This window comes from Cebidichthys violaceus, unplaced genomic scaffold (genome assembly GCF_023349555.1).
Source record: "Cebidichthys violaceus isolate CVI_PGR_0920_01 unplaced genomic scaffold, fCebVio1.0.p SCAF_59, whole genome shotgun sequence".
Lineage (NCBI taxonomy): Eukaryota > Metazoa > Chordata > Actinopteri > Perciformes > Stichaeidae > Cebidichthys > Cebidichthys violaceus.
The window spans coordinates 1,200,419-1,218,703 of record NW_027176805.1 but is presented as its reverse complement, the minus strand read 5'-3'; the positions used below and the strand labels follow the sequence as shown (position 1 = coordinate 1,218,703).

The window sequence follows — 18,285 nt, the reverse complement described above, 5'->3', positions numbered from 1 at the left end:
ATGTTTCTGTTTGTATCAGGCAAGTTGAATGTTAAAGCGTCAGCAACAGCATCACGTTGTATATTTCATTTGTTACAGTCAGAACATCTTATGAAAATAAAACGTGTTTTCAAAGGTATTGTTACTACTGTAATGGTATTAATAAGTGCTCTTATCAGTACTCGGTATCAGACAGTACCCAAATGTAAGTACTTGGTCTGAAAAAACAGATTTACAGAGTCAGATCTACTAGACTAGTCTGGGAGGCCAGTGGGCGGACAATGTCGGACACTGTTGTGTGTACGCTGTCATCAGCATTTAAACCAGTGTCGAAGGTTGAAATATGTGTTATAGTGGCGTTAAACTGCACAATTAAAGGCTCTTTAAGGACATCCAGTATCTTTAAAGATAGAGCAGGCGCAGCATAGCATGCATCCGGGTAGTTATCTTGTCAAATGAAAATCGAATAATCTCAGGAAACAAACCCTTTAAGCCTTTATATCCTGTGCCAAGACGATGTTTATGCTCGCTGTCTGCTATCTGCTCTGCAGTAGCAGGCTGAAGCAAGCAAGGACACTGTGCCTACTAAGGTGTGTGTTTATGTCTTTGTATCCTAACAACACACACACTGTGAGTGGAGGCTCAGTATGCAATCCATAGGTGAACCAATGAGAGTGGAGGTATCAAGTGCTTCAGTCAGTGTCAGTATGCATGGCTGCAGGCTGATGAACAGGCTCCCCTAATGCTTCCTTAATGCTCCTGTCAGACGATTACTCTTGTTTCTTTTCCTTGGTCATGTGTATGTGCTTCATCAGTTTTAAAAGCCTCAGGCCCCTAAAACCCGGAATAATGTATCATGCAAAATGATTCTCTTCTAACCCGTTAAGTACACTATATCGTCAAAATGATGCAGACACCCTGTCCACATATTTTTGGTCTGGGTTGCTTTTCATATTTTCATTGTTTGGGTTCCTTTCTACCGTGTGTTTCCATCTTTGTGGCAGTAGTTTGTAGAAGCCTCTTTCCTGTTTCAGCATGACAATGCCACTTTGGTTTTCCCATTGTGGTTGAGGTCACAGAGACCTGACCTCAACCTCAACAAACTGGAACACAAGCCAGGCCTTATCATCCAACATCAGTGTTCCACCTCACTAATGCTCTAATGAGATACAATCCCTGAAAAATATTCAGGAAAGTCATCGCAGGTGAGTGGATGCATGTTTAACAATCGCATGCTGGTAGAATATCATAGTGGCCATGTAGTGTAGTTGTTAGACACATTGTCTTTCAATAATTTTGGTTTTGGAGCTGAAGAAATAAGATAATTCAGAGCATCTCTCTCTCTCTCTTGCCTCAACATAGAACTCAACATGGAGACAAGTGAGCCAGTGGCTAGCAGCTAATAGTGCTCCTCTGTTTAGGGTCCGCACTGCGGCATTACAAAAAGAATGTTGTAAACAACCCAAATGGACTGACAGTTCATTCATCAGACAGAGATGTTATCCTGCGATCCTGTCATAATGTTGGCTGCAGGGGAGAATCAAAACGACGTTGAGTAATGTAGCACACGCCACGCTGAGCTCTTAGACACGTTAAACGTATTTCTGATGCCCTGAGCAAAATATACCTCAAAGAAATGTATATAATATATAATAAATATCATAATTATATGATATGAGCATCAACGTCTGCAAGCTTACTTTAGTCATCATGGATATTAAAGGGCGCCAGCAACAGAAGTTCGGTTCATGCTACTCAACAGAGCAGAGGTCACTAATGGGCGGACCGTGGACCGAGTCTGGACGTCATTGTATCCGGACCTGGACCTACAACCGATAGATAATTGATAATTATTCCATTTTGATGAAGCGCTTCTATTGTAACCGGTGCATCTTTTTAAGCCTTTACGGGACTCGTTCAGCGGTCCAGGAAACAAACCGACCAATTGCATGCGTTGTGAATCATCCCACGTGACGCTGCTCAGCCAATCGAGTTTGTGTATTTCGATAAGTATCACGGCTTGAGTGAGAGAAAGGCACAGGGGAGGGACAGGACGATAGACCAAACAGTCGGAGAAATATGTGAGTCAGAGAAGTTATTTCACATGGCGTTCTCATAACAGAGACATGTGGACAGAGAGACCAGAGCCGTTAACCAAGAATGGACAGACTCGTATGTTCATCTTTCATGTTGTTCATCCAGTTTAACACCAGGAAGTCTCACATGTTCAGAGACTTGGTGGTTATTAAAAGCGGTAATGTGAAGTATTACAGGCATTAATACAACTGTTGGCTACTTCACTATATATGGGACTAAATCAGAGTGCAAGTTAGACATGACTGTGATGTTCTGGACCTCTGCATGAGGACGTTCTCTCTAACTGGACCTCGTTGAATTCTAATTGAATACACCTGACGTAGAATAATGGAAGAAGTGGCATTAGAGCTGAAATGATTTTACAGACAAAATGCTGAATCAGAAAGAAAAATATCACAACTGAATGGATTAGCTAAAGCTCTGTACCAGTTCTCTCTCTCTTTTTTTTTTTTTAATTTTCCAACCTTCAAGGCAGCCATTGGCCCAACTTGCAGGGACTTGAAACTCCCCAATCAATCACACTGTCACATGAACTTGTTTTATTATTGTCTCAGTTACTGTATCACTGCGGGCTAATACAGTTCAAGATGGTAAGAAACATCTGGGCAAATGTTTGGATATATTTGCTAAACTATTTTAATACATTTCAGACTTGATTAAATGAAAAGATATATTGAAATACCTCCTTAATGCGGCCGCTATTCATCACTTGCATATAATAATACAGAGGAAAATCGCATCAGTTCAGGGGCAATGTAGAACATACTGTAGAACATTATCATTATGACTCAACTCTCAAACTATATTTGTGGGAAAACCCGGTAAATTAGAATAAGGGCAGATTTTGACAAGGCACACCTGGACTCAGGAGTCTGCATGTGTAGCTGACAGATCCTCTGTTAAGAGCAATGCAAAATCTATGGAGGCCTCACACAACCGCTGCAGGCTAGAGCGCCATCATCAACACACACACACACACACACACACACACACACACACACACACACACACACACACACACACACAGACAATGAACATTTGCTCTTACAAAAGGGCTAATCAAATGACAAGGTCCGTAAATCTAACCAAGACACAGGTATGCGGACTGGCTGTGTCTTGCAAGCAGCAGTAAGCAATTTGGCCTGGAAAAAAAAAGAAGCATGATGACAGTGGTCTGATGTCTCAGGGAGTGAGATTTGAGAACTGAAGAAAAGTTAAATCATTTTCTATGAGGAGTAAAATGTTGCAAATAAAAGATGAGCAAGTGTTGCTAAGCAAGTCGAAACAAACATAAGGAAACAGACAGCAGGAGCTCGGCACAGAAGAAGAGACAGTGAGTTGTGTGTGTGTGTGTGTGTGTGTGTGTGTGTGTGTGTGTGTGTGTGTGTGTGTGTGCTCCTGCTTCTGATGTGATGTGGACCAGGCACAGGGCCAATGTGCTAAATCACTGCAAGTAGAGCTGGGCGATAAGGAGAAAATCAAATATCACAATATTTTTGACCAAATACCTCAATATCGATATTGCGACGATATTGTAGGGGTTGACTTTACTGTAATGCAGCATTTAAAACCAGGAAAAGACAACACTTGAGTCATATTACGATATACAGAATCTAAGATGATATCTAGTCTCAGGATATGGATATAATGTGATAAATTGCCCAGTGAAGCATGCATGTTTCTGTGCGTCACAATTGTCATGTGCACATAAGTGAGCGTGGGACTTTCTATTGGGACCCTGTGTTGTTCAGCGGCTCAGCAGGTTGAGCGCGGCATTAACGCCGTCATGGTCGGGGAATTCATTCCCAGCAGGACCACCCATGTGAGAAATGCCACTGTTGGTTGGGATCAAAGCGTCCACCAGACGACAGTGGTGGTCCTGGGATATAGGACCATGAAGCATGTTGGAGGGACAAAAAAAAAAGGCCTCGACATTTTTTATAATAAGATTGCTGTGCAGCCTTTAGCTATAGCTTCTCATTTCCACAAATAAAGTCAGTCGCAGATCTTAAATACAGAGAGTTGTATTCTACTCTGTGTTTTTAACCTGCAACTTTACTAGAATTACTGAGTAAGGGTTAGGGTTAGGGTTAGGGTTAAGGAAGGAGAGAATCCTGCACACCGGTGGCAACATATACTCACTTAATTAATGATGTTGTTTGATCCTGAACAGCTGTCATTTAAACTCGTATGAGCATAATCGAGAATTACTGTTCAAATATTCCAAATCTGCTAAAATCAAGTGTCTGGCTAAAAGGCCTGGTTAGAAAGTCATGCATGTGCATAAATACAGACGGTGTCCATAGTTAGCAGTTACACAAATGATTACTTTGTAGCATTCAATCCTTCATTTGGCTGGAAAAAAATCTAAATCATGCAGTTTAGAGAGACATGGTTGCATAAAGAACAGAGAAACACAACACACATTTCAATGACTGTACAAAAATGCCAACCGAAACGATGTTTGAATGGACTTAAAATAAAGCTTTAACACTAATAAGACGGACATTGCTGTCCATGCCATCACCCACGGAACATTGTTCAGGTTGAAAACTTCAGCAGGTGCAACATAGAACTTTTAAATACCAACGTTGAATCTTCACCAGTCTTCATTACAGGTGTGTTAAATCACACATAAAACCATTCTAATAGAAGAAAAAAAACATCCCGGTAAATTAAAAAGCATTGTGGTCTGCAGAGCATCACACGCCCTACAGAACTCTACGTCAGTGGAGAACAAACGCAAAGGGAAAATGCACATTGATAGTTGCAACATGTGTGCAGGGTTACACCAGGCAGTACCTTTCCCTCCCGGCGCCTTTGACCTTGCACGTGCGATCCGTCTAAATCCAGCAGCAGGCTTCCCAGCAGCAGATACCATCCAACATGGTGGAGCATGACTGCAGGACACACTGCAGGTCTGTCTGCACTTGGCTCTGTTCACATTGTACCCACAGGCAGACGTCTACACGGGAGGCTGATCCAGCTCCCAGCAGACACACCCACACACACACCTACCGGGTACACACCCTTCCAGTAGTACCGACCGCACATCTTGTGGAGACAATACATGTAATCTGGCACATGTGGGAGACACAAGTCCAGCCCATTAGCCCCCGGGGTGGCCTCTGGGAACGCTGAGAAAGAGCTAAACTTCAAGGGAAGCAGACAACTGTCATGTAGTTAAATCTGAGACGACTTTTTAAAATAATAATTGCATTTTGTCACTTTCCTCCACAGAATATCAGAGCATGCGTGACATGACTTAGCACGTTAAATCGTCAACGTCCAAAAATCGTCAGCTAACCAGAATAGATGCGAGAGTGAACATCCGATTACAGATATTGGCAAAAGACGCTAACCGCAACATCACGGACAACTAAAGCTGCTCCTTCCAACCGAGGGAAGCAGAACGAAGGAAAACAGGGACAGGGATGGTGCGAGGGGATTCCCCCTCCTCCGGCTTTCACACATGGATGGATTTGGGTCGGAGTGAGCGTGCACACAACTAGAGCTAAAAGAAAAGAAATCTCTCGAGGGGAATTAGACGCTGGTGGAAAGCCGCAGTGCCCAGAGTCAGCGAAACAACCACAGTTGAGAGACCACTTCGAGGGGAAATATTGACTGAGGATTCTCTGAGGTTGGCTTGATTTACGCAGCTGAGGTCAACACAGAGAGGAGACCTCCTCTGTATGAAAGTGGAGAACGGCGGGGCAGCTCCATGTCACAGGAAGCATTACTTCATGTCTGTGAGGAACAAAAGGAGAAGTGGTCTAGCACAAACAGCAATATAAATAAAGGAGAGCTGAGGGAGGTTGATTCGGGGTGAACAGAACCTTTATTAACTGCAGGGCAGATGTGCGGGGGAAATCGATGATCTCTTTTTTAATTCTCAACAACTTCCCAGCACATCTTCGCGCTCCCCGCCACATAATGGCTTCCAGAGTTCTCCGCCGTCTGTGCTAAAAATGAATCCTTGTTGCAGTTTAAGAGCGAGAACCTGCAGTGCAGGGATTAGCGTCCTCGTGGAGCGGGTTAGCGCTGGGAGGAAAGTGATTGCATGCTGCTGATGTAGCACTCTTGTGACAACGCTTCATCACCAGAGCAGATTTATCTTCACAGCGTAGATACCCCAACACTAAATCACAGTTTTAGAGGGGAAAATGATCAGTTTGAGCATGTTGGGACGTCTCGCTTTGAGAAAATTGTTCCGCGCCTCTTAGTGACAAAGAGAAAGACGCAACTAGGGCAAGAACTCTTCCTTTCTCTGTTTCCATCCCCGTTTTCCCAAATCCCCCCATCTCCTCCTCCTCCTCTTTCATCCGAGCATCCCTTCTTTCAAGCACCCACTTCCTCTCGTACTTCGTGATTACCATTTGTTTGTCTGTAATTACATTATTTTATATTGGAAACAGTTATGAACACTGCCAAGCAGAGGACAAGTTACTGCTCAATCCATGGTGAAAATCTTGACAGTGTGCAGAAACGTCCTGTTGATTTGAAAAACAAAAGGCATGGCAATCAGATGCTCTTTCATATTTTTTACAGAGAACACAAAGCATGCTTCCTCGACCTTGTGTTTTAATTTAGCAAACAGTTTGCTCCAAGTGTTGTGTGTCTTTGATGCATCATGCCACTCAGAGGAAACCATAAAAAAACATGGTTCTAGCTCCAGAACCCATCCCACCCTAATGGATTGTTTGCGTTGTTTTAATTTGAGTCTTTTCTTCATTATATTGCCTCGAGAAAGGAGAGCTTTGTATCCCGCTGTCTCTTCTGCTGCTGCTGCTCTGACGTGTGTGTTTTACAGTGAGTCGTCTTGCTGCATCGCCAGCGGTTTGGTACAAAAACTCAAAGTGTTTCATGAGACCGTTAATTAATTGTGCTGACCTTTTATAAACAGCTCACTTCACTTTTTTTTTAAGGTGGACTCCACTGGTGTACTTTTCCATGTTTTTTTCAAACTCAGTCGAACCAAACTAATCAATGAGGTTATCAAGCCAATGTTAATTATAAAGCCCTATATTACAAGTGATATAATAATATATGAATAATATGAACACTAGCAATAAGTCAAGCCAACGTTTGGAAAGAGGTCAAAGGGTTAGTTCTGGTTTTAGTAGCATGTAGTACTTTCTACCAGTTTGGAGGAACAGACAGGAGTACTGGTGTGGACTCCACACGGTTTTGTGGCACTGAAGAGAGCGATATAGTGGTTTCAGTTCCCCATCTGAAAGAGCTGTCTGAAGGCAAAGTAACAGGGAACTAAAGTCACTATAGATGCTCTCATCAAAACCACAGGCTACATTGACAAAAACAGGGCAACACGGTGGCGTAATGGCACAACTGCCTCACTGCAAGGGTTCGATCCCGGCCAGCCCTTCTGTGTGGAGTTTGCATGTTCTCCCTGTGTCAGCTTAGGTTCATTTAAGACTCTAAATTACGTTCGAAAAGTTCTTAGGGTGTGGCTTTGATCTTTCTTTCTCTAAATATATATTGAATTCATAAAACGATATATCATTCATACACTTAAAGGCACCTGTGACTATTTATTCCTTTGTCTTTTAACGGTTTCTCTAGAGTAGAGCATTTCAAACCGTGAGTGAGAGTTGAAGAGGAACAAGAACTGCTAATACTGAAGCTAATTCAGCCTTAGCAGCCAATTTGGCCAAACGTAAAAGAATATAGGCTAAACATACTGCAAAGTGCTCTAAAGCACTTTTGAACTTGATTTTCTTCTTCTTGCCATCACCATCAGGACCTGTGAAGCACAGACTAATGCACACGACACTGACAAAACAGAGCTGAAAAAAAAAGAAGCTGCGGTCTGCATGACTGCATTTCTCCTATAGAAACAGACGGTATCTGGCAATCTTTCAGCGCTATAATTAAGGGAATATAACATTATATCACCAAATCTTCAACACTGCTTGCATGATTTACTTTCCTCCGCCTCTGATATGATCATAAAACCTGACAGCCACTAATCACAGAGCCCTGAGAGAACTGTATCCATCATATTAGAGCCAAACCCAGCAGGATGTACATTTGCACGCTGGCAGAATACCGTAACAAAATCACAAATAGAAACTGACGACCTGACGTGGTTCACTCATCTACTGCTGGGCCTCACTGGAGCGTCTTGGCTGGCTACGGCAGAGACTTAAAGACATCTTGAGTCTGAGTTGAGGAGGTCTGTCAGCAGATCTACCAGCTTCCATCTCTCCATCTCCAACAGAGCAAAGTTTAGAGAAGAGCAAGAGCAGAGATAAGTGAACAGTATCGAGATCAATGGAGGAATGTGACATTCGCTGGCATGAGAGCATGTTGTTTTTGGCCAACGATGTGAACATGACAGGAATGTAACATACAGAACGATTGATTCTAGCTTTGACAGGTAAGGAATGAGATCAGCTCCACACAACTTGCACTGGTTCGGCTCTCCTGACAAGCAGATGATACAGTATCCAGAGCTCAGCGATGACATCCATAATGACAGGAGGAGCGGCTCACATAACTTAGGCCAACCTATCGGCCCGACTCTCCACAACCCAGCTGGGTGATTCGAGCCGATGCCTCTGCCCAAGTGAGCGGCCAGCAAGCAGTCCAAAAAGACTGGTGTCCTCTACTGACTGAATCAAATGATGACACGCAAAGTCAGAGGGTTTGGTCGAGTAAAACAAATAAAATGACGCAGTAGAACCAGCAACTCAACCGATGCCAGTTTGGTCAGAGATGTGCGTGTTATGCTAGTGACAGGCTAATGGAGCCGGTGAGGAGCAGACTAAAGGAGGTGAGGTAAGCTTATTTCTTTCTAACCCTAAAGTGGGTGGGTGTTCAAACTTGTCGTCTTCAGCACCAACAGATGCTGACTCAGCTGAGAACATTTATCAGTCTTCACACAGCTCCCTCCCCAAAAGCCCTTTATGTTACCTTTTCTTCTCGGCACACGCAGCATTACTCATCAATTGGTGGAATTCCCCTTTACTGCCTCTTCAAATTTCTACCTCATGCCACAGTATTTTTCTCCATCAACCAATTTAGGTTTAAGATGACCATCAGAAATGCCGTCTGTCTGGTACGTCTGTATAGAAAAAGGTCAAACAACACTCAACCTTCACTAACGCGCATGCTTTGTGAGGACATGGAACATACATATTTACACAGAATAGTGCATGGACCCTGGTGGATTGACAGAGTCACGGAGAAGTGTCAAAGTGATGGATGGTTTTTTTCCACCTCTTTGTTTTTGTCTGAGCATGCCAGTAAAAAGCCATTGTTAGACAAGTTTTATGAAAGAGGGCTCTAGAGAGCCGAGTGGAAACACTCTGTTGTGATAGGATATGGAACAGGGAATATTATGCCCACAGGCCTGTGTGTTTGTCTCCCTCCCTCCCTCCCTCTCTCTGACAGATGCAGCTTTAGGGATCAAGTGCGAGCGGGGTTTTAACTATTTGTAAAACTGAAAGCCATCAGAGAAACTGGAGCCACTCTTGTGGTGAGAAAACAATCAGACACAAGCTCTGTCATGGTCCATCTTGCCCTCTTTTTCTGACACACATTCAAACTGTATATACACATCGCTAAAGAGAAGAGCAATCATGTGGATTACTGTCAAGCACATAAGTAGGTCTGTAATCAGACACTATAGTATCTTTCCAATTAAGATTATTATGATATAATAACAACATACCATGGCTAGGACATCTGATTATTTTGCACTTTCAGGATCACTCATCTGAAAAAACCCGTTAGGGCACAGTCACATGTGCACAAAATTAACATCTTTGCATCGCGTGGAGTTCAACTTTAGTCAACTTTGACAGGGGAATCCCTGTCAAAGTTGACTAAAGTTGAACTCCACACTCAGTCTCAACCAATCACAAAGATACTTGGCACTGGCCACATTCAGTAAAAGCATAGCCTCATTCGCGCATGTGCGACTGTGCCCTTAGACTAATGTGTTGTCATCATTTGTTTAGAAACAGGGTCAGGAGAGGATCACTTCTGCCAACACGGAACACGTTATAGGTACAAGGTTACAAGGTTAGCTGCTAAAACACGCTAGAAAATGGAAACATTTACGGTTAACTTCACAGACATAAGAAGTGGACGTAGTCATCGTGACGTCACCCTTTGGTTTGTGGACAGACGTTTTGAAGCCTGGAGTTCGGCGATTTGGCCGTCGCCATCTTGGCTTTTTTCCAACCAGTGAACGGAAGTGACCATATTTGGACTGCAGAGAAGTTGCGTGGAGACGGCGTATACAGCTCTGGTAGGGTAGCGACCTGTCAATCATAAGGTAGCCCTGCTACCCCCCATCTGATGGGTCTTGACACCAGAGGGTTTGTGGCCACAAGTGTGACACCTCTCTACAGAACTACTGGAAACAGAACCTCAGAGACTACAGCAAGTGCAGCAACATCCTCTTCATGCCAAAAAACATGCCTCCACCTGTCGAGTAAAGACAGGCCTAGTACAGGCAGTTATCAAAGTCATCCCACTGACGCTGGACAGGTTTCAAGTGGTTGCACAGTTAGTGGCAACAAACAAATAATGAATATACAGAATCAAATAATTAAACCAATAAAACCCTGGCCTGTGATGAAACATGTTGGCTGCTAGTGTAAGTTCCATTGCAACCGCAGTTCAATAACAACCACCTCGGTTTGTGCAGGCTGCCAGCCCAGGAGGGCTTCTTTTATTGTAAACATGATCATTTATTAATAAAACAATTCAAATTGAAATGTCTATAACTTTTATATTGCCGTACTTGACGACCTTTTTATCAAAGCAATATCTCACGACAGGCCATATATTTTGTGATTATATCACAGCCAAAGGGGAGTTGTTTGGCCCGACACAGGCTTTTATAGCTTTATTCTATAAAATGATGATGTTTTAACAGAAAGTCTGATGTGATTCGATTTACAATGACATAAATCAAAGAAAAGCAGACAATCTCTACATTTGGGAAGCTGTAGGCAACACATTCTTGCTTAATAAAAAAAAAAGGCACACAAAAGGTACACATTAGTACTAGAATTAACAAACAAAATTCAGACTAATACAGGAAATGTCGATGATGAGGGTTCAAAGCCATCAACATACGCTGAGGCTCATAGCTCTGGCTTTGGAATTACATGTTTAGCTAAGGTCCCTGACCTGCAGGCGTGTTTAACATCTCAGTGCACACTGGAGGAGCTGTAGATTAACTGGGCGAGTGCCATGTCTCTAAAGAGAGCACCTGTCAGGGGAGCCTGTGGCCCCCAGACAGGACATGCATCAAAGTCAGGAAAGCCCAACAACACGGCCCCGCAGTCAGAAATGTTACGCTTCACAAACGACAGCAGCAGACCTTAGCGAAACAGAAATAGATCTTGCTAATGTGGGAGCCTCGTTTTATTTCTTTTCTTTCAAATGTGCAGATTGTGAGCAGAGCCAGAGACATGACGACTGTACCTCCACAGGTCTGGTCTGTGTGGAGTTAATGAGAAACAGGCTGCAGGGAAACACGGGCTGTGTCCGAAATCACTCCCTCTCTCACTATTCTCTATATGATAAGGTGCAATGACCACTTATTGTGACCTGTTGACTGTTTGTTTGTTTACCAATGAATTTGTCGTTTAGTCGATAAATTGTCAGAAAATGGAGCATTTGCCACGGTGACTCTCTTCCAATGCTTGTTTTGTGTATGCCTTGAAAATATTGTCGACAATATTGCATGTTGACATTGTCACAGTGTGTCTAGTCCTCGTCTAATCTTAGTCATGGAAAAAAAATGGTCGCTGACGAAAATATTTAGTGATAGTTTCAGATAACAAAATGAACACTTGAACGAACGAAAGACACAGGGACACAGTGGCATGGACGCGCAAAGACACAGTGGAGACAGAGTCAGACACGATGAAACACAGGAAAACAAAAGCAGATGAACCGAGAGAGACAGATAATGAGAAAGAGATGCAGCCAGCTGAGAGACATTTCAGTAACTATCAAGACGGATGTGGTGCAGCTTGTTACTGCAAACGGTCTCTACAACTCAAAGCAGCAGTCTACATCATTGCAAAGGCATCCCAATGCCATCCTGATGGAGAAAGTGAGCCTGGTGGAGCTGGCACGCCACCGTATGCAGCTCTGCTACATCAGGACACTACTGTATACTGTAAAGAGAACCAGATCCTCGCTGATTATTCCAGCCGCTTTGCATAGACATGAAAATGTGGATTCAAACCAGCTTGATTTTCCTTTCCTTTTTTTCTAGTCTTTCCTTTGTTTCCATTTCAAACAAGTGTCCAGAAACACGGTTTATTCTGCAAGTGCCAGTGTGATATATTTCTTTATTTAGTTTGGTCTGAGAGATTAAACCACAGCATGTGTAGTCATAACACAACAGATTGCTGTATGCATAAACCAGCTCATCGTGGAATTAGATGTACTAATTACTTGAAAATATTCACCGTCATCAACAACGGTTTTAAACACTGAATGAAATGTTATCATTACCTCCTTAACGTGATGTTTGTAATGTTGTCAGATGTTTTTGGGGGGGATATTAACATAGAGAGACCACTCTGATGTGGTCACCATTTAGCGCTCCGACTCCCCTCAAACTGAACGTCAAGCGACAACCAATCCGACCGATGGCCTGTTTCCAGAATTAGTCAGGCCGACCGGTTAGAGGACGAGATCGGACTTCAGTGTCTAGCCAGCATTACATGGACATTTTAGTTGGACACATTATTGCAACATTAGGTCACCGCTGAAGATGCACTGTTGCACTGCAGGCGCACATCAGTGGGAGTTCAAGTGCCCGTTTAATGGGATCTTTGAACACGCTGCAGGGCTGTCAGGATCGACCGACTGCCCCACTGTGCTGTCTGTAGGCCGATCACTGCTGCTGGTGGTCAGCAGGTTACTGCTGCTTTCACTGTGAGCGTTGATTAGATTCACAAGTGAAGTAGTGCATTAGTGTAAGAGCAGAATAAAAGGCTGCAATTCACTAACACTAACATGCACTAAAGGCACACACTGCTGGCCATGCTATGTCAGCGGAGCAAGGAGAAGCTCTGATAACATCACACGCTAGTGGAGAGACATCACTCCTCTATATCTACACACAGATAATGGATGTTTGCTGCACAACAGAGACTAGTGAGCAGACCGATAGACCAGCAGACAGACAGCTCACACACACACACACACACACACACACACACACACACACACACACACACACACACACACACACACACACACGTAGAGTTCCAGTCAGCAAGAGGACAAGAGTAGGGACGGCTGGTCGGTGCCTCTGGCGCTCGAGGCTCTGCCCTGCAGTGCTAATTAATGACAGACACTGGACTGGTGGTTTTCCAGACGGAAACTGATTAAGCTAGTGAAACCAGACCAGTGGTTGGTATTTACGACTGCCTGTCCACAGCTGGATCTAATCCCCATGACCACTGGTCAGCTGCCCATACTCTCTAACTGTAACTCTGGGAAACCAGGCAACTGTCTGACATTTTTGTTTGTGTCTAACACCTTAATGATCAGGGAATCTTCAGCACAGCTTTAAAGCGCTCTGTAGGCTCCAAAATATCCTACTTACACTTCTGCCAAAGCTCAAAAATGACTCGTCCTCGGGATCCCCCAGCAGGTCCTCCAGGTCATTTGAGGACAGCAGTAAGTTCTATGTGGAAACAGAGAATTTAAAAAAACCCACAAACAAAGACAGTTCAGAGTTAAACCGATGATCAACCAAACACTAAGAGTTGTTAAATTCACCAGACTGGATCAAAACCACAGGAGTCAGTGCACTTCTTATTTGTAATCCTCTGATGATCATTTATCATGCTTCATAGTATATAACAGGTTCTGCTGTAGAAGTATTAACTGCAGGAGTCTGAATGTCTGGGCTGTGGGCTTAAGCAGGCTTCACCTTAAACAACTCGGTGACATGTCAGAGCTGTGCTGTTTACATTAGTCAAAGGAACAACACTAAGACTGTGAAAACAACATGATTTTTCCTGATCTTTCTCTCTCTTTTCCATTCATCTCTCCTCACCTCCAGGGCGTTGTGGGTGCGTGGGGAGCGAGGAGTCTTGGGGGCGGTCTCACCACAGCGGGGCGGGTGGTGGCTGCAGTGTTGCTGGGCGGCGTCCGGGTCGCCCATCAGGAGGGTCAGCTGTCGGAGATCACCCTGCAGAGAAGGAAACATTAAATACAATGCAAGTGCACAGTTTTTAAGACTCAAATCAACTTCATGTAGAAAAGGAAAATGTTTAAATGTCTCTTGATGAATGATGTACAGTTAAATTCGGGAGATTGGAGGTAAATACACCTGGGAGACCTGAGAGTCGACAGATACAGACATTTGCACACCATTAACATTTGGCTCTATATCACAAAGATTACTGATGAACTTAAATACATCCCAGATTTTGCTGGTTTCATCATCTATATAAGAAATGATATTTATGTTACAACTGGACTAGATTTGGCTGAAGAGTGAAGTTATTAGTCTTTGTTGGCACTATCAAGATTCTCTACACAAGTTTCAGATTGTTTTTCATCTCAACAGCAATGATTTTTAGGTAAGAACTGTAACATTTTTGCAGTTAACATTCACGCCTCTCCAAAATGTCATCACTTCATAATTGTATCCAATGAAACATTTGTCTGAAATTGTCATAATTAGCTTATGAATTCTTGAGTTATGGCCAAACACATGTTTTGAGAGGTAACAATGATCTTTGACGACCAGAATCTAGATTCATCCTTGAGCCCAGGTGGACATTTGTGCCAATTTTGAAGAAATTCCTGCGTTCCTCAGATATCGTGTTCATGAGAATGGGACGGAAAACCTGAAAACATAATGGCTGTAATTATCTGGTTTCAGTCTCAATTGTGAATCTTTGCTAGTTTTCACAGTTGTCTATGATAGTAAACTGAATAGATTTTTGGATTTTGAACTTGTAGTCAGATGTTTTACAGACCAAACAGAGTTCTAAGTCCCTCGTTAAATTATCAAACATAAACACACTTTGACAGCTTTACTCTTTAGAGCCAAACCTGAGTCTTGCAGTGAACATATTCACGCAGCACATATTCTGTATAAGCCCTGCGCAACTATTTGTGCATGCATAGAATATATACATACAAGAGAAGGACATATATACAGAACACACACATGCACAAGGTTACTGATGGTCGTGTGTTCCACTGTAGTTCACAGGGCTCCTTTCCTTTACCAGAAACTCTGACATCAGGCCAAACACGACAAACAAAGCATTTAAAAACCCCTCGGTCCACCGGCTGTGTTTAGAAGAATGTGACAGCGGATGAGAGAGCGTCTGTGTGTTTGTGTGTGTTTGAATTTCTTTGTGAAAACCACGTTAATTTAAAATCAATCAGATCTGTTATATTAAAACGCAATGTTCTCATTTGGCCAATGATAGCTGGTGCATATAATACAGGTAATATGCACATATAAGACCAATTAAGGGAAAATTCTAACTCATTTTAACGAGTTGTTTGATCTTATATCCTCAAATCACATCCAGAGACAATTGGAAAGAGACATACATTTTTCAAGGAACTCCATCTGAGAAGGGTTGTTTTTTATTCAATACAGAAATGCATTGCTGTGTAAAGAAAGATTAATGTTTCATGTTTTCTGCACAAAACCTCGGGCACCTCTGCCAGAAACACCCTAAAAATAGAGAGGGATCAAACTACGCACATGTCGGCTAAACACAGACATCTGCTGCATATTGTCATATAGGAAAACTATTTCTACCAATTTTCGTGGCGATTGATCATGACTTATGGAACAAACTATAAAACCAAACACAGATGCCCAAACCCTGTGTTAAACTATGGCGACCATATTCAAATCCTAACTTGTTCTTTAGATGAATCCATTAAAATGAGGCAGAATGCGTCCCTGTCGTGCTGCAGCGGAGTGGATGACAGTGAGAGTTACAGATAAAAGCACAGTACAGCATTGTATGGTTTAGAGTTGCCAAACACAACAGATTGTCCAGAGACGAGACTGTCGCCACCTCCGAGTGAGGAAATGTTCCGTCCTTGGAGCTCCGTAAAAATCTGTCTCCAGGGGACACGAGGCAATGGAGAATCCATTTTATCTGGTGTTAAGAACTAATCCAGATGCCGCCCCTGCAACGCCCCACCGCCCCCACCCCCATTGTGATACAGCCCCACTGCCCGCTCTGGTCCTCAGGCTGCTTGTAACCGGGACAGTGGGTCCACAATGCAAAGCCAGGTGCATTATGGGCCTTCAAACTCAGCCTCTAGTGGAAGAGTTTCAGTTTTTGCCCTTGAGATAAAAACACAATGACCATACAAAGTAATGCATTTCAGGCTTTATAAATCAATCTGCACGTAAACTGCATTACCAAGCAACAATAATGGAACTGACAAGAAATAAAGCAGATTCGGTGATCACTGTGACGGATTACACAACTCAGGTACGTTTCATGTCTACCAACAGAAATGAATGAAAGCCGATAGGTGCCTGCAAAGGGCTCAAATACATTTCAAAATTGTAAAGTTTACATAATTTGCACTGATGGCTGCCCCATCTTGGTTGATTAGTCGACTAATCGGTTGTTTTGGTCTTAGTTGACTAACTTAATCCTTTTTTATGCTTTTATTTATTATTTCCAAGACACTAATGAGCACATCTCTGATTTAAACACAAGATTTAAAGTGGTTCTTTTGCATGATTCTTTGTGGAGAGACTTTTTACAGATCTGTCGATTAAATCAACAAATTAATTTGTCGACAAAATAATTGTCAATATTTTGTCTTTGAGGACAGCCTTAATGTGTGTTCAGGATTTGATATGTTCTCCTAGTGTGTTTGGTTCACGATAAAGTAAAGTGAATTGCCTTCTATGTGGACTGGAGAACAGGGAGGGGGGTTTAGGATGCTGAACTCATCCTCAGTCCAAACACTCATCAGTGTTCCCTCTGTAATTTGATGTTAACACTGCTGCTTGGGAAGTAATTGTGGTTGTGGTGAGAGCAGGTTGGAGGGATCTCTACGCACACCTTAAAAAAACAAACACATGGTTTCTAAGCATTATGGGCTACGCGTCTTACTGTCTGTGATGAAAAGGGAATGGGGTGGGAAAGGGCCACGGTGCTGAAATATCTACTTGTGTGTTCTCGGATGAGCCTGTCTTTTCGGACTCAATTCAAATGAACTGGACAATGCACATGTGGTTTATTACCAGGCAACAGTTGTTTTAAATATCATCTGGCTATTGCACAACCATCTGGTCATGTAATATGTGTTATTACACACACATGCAATGCAGTGCGACGTTCCAAAATTCTAAGAGAGATTTTGAAAACTGTCAAGGACCGTTCAGGCCCCTGACGTTCACTGTCACGTCAGCTGAGAGTCTGACCTGAGGCTGGTAGGATAAGACTTCATGAATGCAGCTTTTGGGCATCTTGTAAATGTTTAGAAAGAAACAGGGCGGACTAACTGAATAGATTATAGGGTGTGGGGTTGATTATTATAGGCGGGTCGCTTTGGTGTGTCTTAATGTCTTCTTTATGATCACTGGGAAAATAAAAGAAGCAAAAGTTGCACTGGAGGATAGAAGCCCCTTACCTCAAATGGAGTCTCAAAGCCCTCGACGAGGCCTCCGATCATGAGCAGACCATCGGTGCTGATCCCCATGCCCTGGTAGACCCAGTCCACACTCTCCAGCAGAGAGCAGTCCACATACAGCGCCAGCCGCTTGGCAGACACACTGACGGCCACATGGTGCCACTTTCCATCAGACAGACTGCTGACTGGGAACCTGACAGGGAGACATGTAGGCCATTATGTAATCACACGTCTTGAGATGACATAACTGCATGAATTTATCTCGGAGATAAGTTCAAATCAGGCTCGGGCCTTCTGACTGTTAGAATACAGATGTCAGTAAAAGTTAAAGCTGGTTTTATTTGTCATATGAAAACCTTCCTTTACTCAACAGTCAGGTTTGGGCTGTGTGTCAGGAGACCGTTTACATTTTTAGTGCCACATCCTGGGCTGCTGGTGTGCAGCATTTGATATTGTGTTGGAAATAAATCTATGTATGCAAACACTTTTGATCTATCATTCTTTATCATGGCTGCAAAATAAAAAAAAACAGTCCTCATTGAATCTTTATTTTCATTCCTCACG

At 43.0% G+C, this 18,285-nt stretch overlaps 1 protein-coding gene across 1 annotated transcript in view; it reads right to left on the bottom strand.

Moving 5' to 3' along the window:
* LOC137888908 (uncharacterized) overlaps positions 1-18,285 on the bottom strand; it is a 47,417-nt gene that overhangs the window by 3,777 nt on the left and 25,355 nt on the right. Inside the window, exons 4-6 of the mRNA XM_068732419.1 lie at positions 17,722-17,914; positions 14,141-14,275; positions 13,685-13,765 (exon numbers count right to left, since the gene is read on the bottom strand). Of these exons, the coding sequence (XP_068588520.1) occupies positions 13,685-13,765; positions 14,141-14,275; positions 17,722-17,914 (409 nt within the window). The remainder of the gene's footprint in view (positions 1-13,684; positions 13,766-14,140; positions 14,276-17,721; positions 17,915-18,285) is intronic.